Here is a 2,581-nt window from a genome sequence, read left to right as displayed (position 1 = left end):
AGCTACTCAGGAGGCTGAGGCAGGAGAATGGCGTGAACCCGGGGGGTGGAGCTTGCAGTGAGCTGAGATCCAGCCACTGCACTCCAGCCTGGGTGGCAGAGCGAGACTCCGTCTCAAAAAAAAAAAAAAAAAAGAAAAACCAACAACCTTCAAATAAAAGGAAGGAAAGGAGCCAGCCTGTGAGAAAAACTGACTAAAACTAGGAAAACAACCACATTTTTGAGTCTGTACCGGATTATAAGCTTTAAAAAGTCAAATGCTTTTTAAAATGCCAGGAGTTAGGCCAGGCGCGGGGGCTCACGCCTGTAATCCCAGTACTTTGGGAGGCAGAGGCGGACGGATCACCAGGTCAGGAGATCGAGACCATCCTGGCTAACACGGTGAAATCCCATCTCTACTAAAAATACAAAAAATTAGCCAGGCGTGTTGGCGGGCGCCTGTAGTCCCAGCTACTCGGGAGACTGAGGCAAGAGAATGGCGTGAACCTGGGAGGCGGAGCTTGCAGTGAGCCGAGATCGTGCTACTGCACTCCAGCCTGGGAGACAGAGTGAGACTCCGTCTCAAAAAATAAATAAAAAAATAGAAATAAAAAATTAAAATAAAATGCCAGGAGTTTTTAGTTACCAAATGCCATTCTTATGCTGAATAAGTACAGATATTCTCTCACACATACACACACACACAAATTAAATCATACATATGCAAAATAATGGCAATTTCTCAGTTGTAGAATTTTCTGGTGAATTTTACTCTTTTTGTCAAGCAGTATTTTAAATTTCCTATGGCAAGTGGATGTGTTGCTTATGCAATAACAGCAGTTACAGAGGCTGCCACCGGAAGATTCTTACAGCTTTTATTTCTAAAGGGCTGCTAGACCGTGGACAGCTCACAGCTGTAATACACAGAAACATCAAACTTGTCTTTCAGTTCTCAGAAGGTCCAGATACGTCTGGCACTTTGCGGGCACAGAACGTACTTCTGCCCTCTGTAAGGTGCACTTTGCTCAGCTGCTCAGGGTCATGATGAGGCCTGACTGACCACGCTTTTCTGGGTCAGATGAGTACGTATGTGTGAGAAGCTTAGCACAGCGCTTGGTGCACACTGAGCTGAATACAATTTAGCTGCTTTCAGCATCGTCATCCTCACCACCATCGTCACCATCACCATCACCTCTGCCAACACCACCATCATCATTGCGATCTTCATCCTCACCATCACATCATCACCATCACTATCTTCATCACCATCCTCACCACCACCATCATCCTCATCACCACAACCATCACCATCATCACCTCATCACCATCACCACCATCATCATCCTCACTGTCACCATTCCCACAATCCTCACCACTACCACCATCACCACCTTCACCATCACCAGCATCACCATCATCACCACCATTCTCACTACCACCATCATCACCATAATCACCATCACCACCATCACACCATAATCATCACCATCATCATCACAACCATCATCATCCTCACCACCATCACCACCATCATCATCCTCACCGTCACCATTACCACAATCCTCACCACTACCATCATCACCATTACCATCTTCACCATCACCACCATCATTCTCACTACCACCATCATCACTATCACCATCACCACCATCATTCTCACCAGCACCATCACCACCATAATCATCACCATCACAACCATCACATCCTCACTGCCATCCCCATCACCACCACCATCACCATCATTCTACCACCGTCATCACCATCACCACCACCACCACCATCATTACCTCTGTTCTCTTTGACTCTGGTCAACTGACGTGTTCAGAAAGGGAACTTGATAAAAGACTGTGAGCTGTTCAAAGCAACTGACTGCCAGTTTTAGGAAAATAAAATCAGCAAACCGGGTCAGTTCCTTCCCTCCTGGTTCTACAGATGCATCATCTTCACAAAGTGCATCTGACCCAACAGCCAGGGTTCTAACATGTCCCATAAGGCAAACACACTCACACAGAGCTCCTTATGGCTTCCCTGTGCCTGTGATAACAGACTGTCAATTTATGTATTTTCATTTCTAACTCCAGATAGTAACTGCATTTTAATAAGTACTTACATCTTCAGGTGTTTTATCATATTTATTCCTTGGGTTTTTTACAATCAAATGGTGTGACGAAAGCACGTTGACTACATCTGCACTTCCAAACTTACAAGCAAAATGCAACGGTGTGTCATAGCCCTGAAAAAAGGTGCAGACGAAGCACAATTATTCACACGTGTCTCATAAGGTTGCTCTAAGATGAAAATAGATATTTATACATTTATTTATTGATTTTTATTTTTTGAGACAGAGTCTCACTCTGTTGCCCAGGCTGGAGTGCACTGGCGTGATCTCGGCTCACTGCAATCTCTGCCTCCTGGGTTTAAGCGATTCTCCTGCCTCAGGCTCCCCAGTAGCTGGGACTACAGGCACCTGCCACCACATCAATTTTTTTTTTTTTTTTTTTTTAGTAGAGACGGGGTTTCACCATTTTGGTCAGACTGATCTCAAACTCCTGACCTCAGGTGATCCACCCGCCTTGGCCTCCCAAAATGCTGGGATTACAGGC

At 45.4% G+C, this 2,581-nt stretch overlaps 1 protein-coding gene across 2 annotated transcripts in view; it reads right to left on the bottom strand.

Annotated features, from left to right (window-relative positions):
- Nucleotides 1–2,581, bottom strand: part of ANKLE2 (ankyrin repeat and LEM domain containing 2) — a 48,600-nt gene that overhangs the window by 22,301 nt on the left and 23,718 nt on the right. For both annotated transcript variants that reach the window (XM_011982213.1, XM_011982214.1), the window contains one exon: nucleotides 2,089–2,211. In XM_011982213.1, the coding sequence (XP_011837603.1) occupies nucleotides 2,089–2,211 (123 nt within the window). The remainder of the gene's footprint in view (nucleotides 1–2,088; nucleotides 2,212–2,581) is intronic.

The sequence above is a fragment of the Mandrillus leucophaeus genome, unplaced genomic scaffold, assembly GCF_000951045.1.
Source record: "Mandrillus leucophaeus isolate KB7577 unplaced genomic scaffold, Mleu.le_1.0 Scaffold237, whole genome shotgun sequence".
NCBI lineage: Eukaryota > Metazoa > Chordata > Mammalia > Primates > Cercopithecidae > Mandrillus > Mandrillus leucophaeus.
Note: the sequence above shows the minus strand (reverse complement) of the source record. Positions and strands in the feature narration are given on the sequence as shown.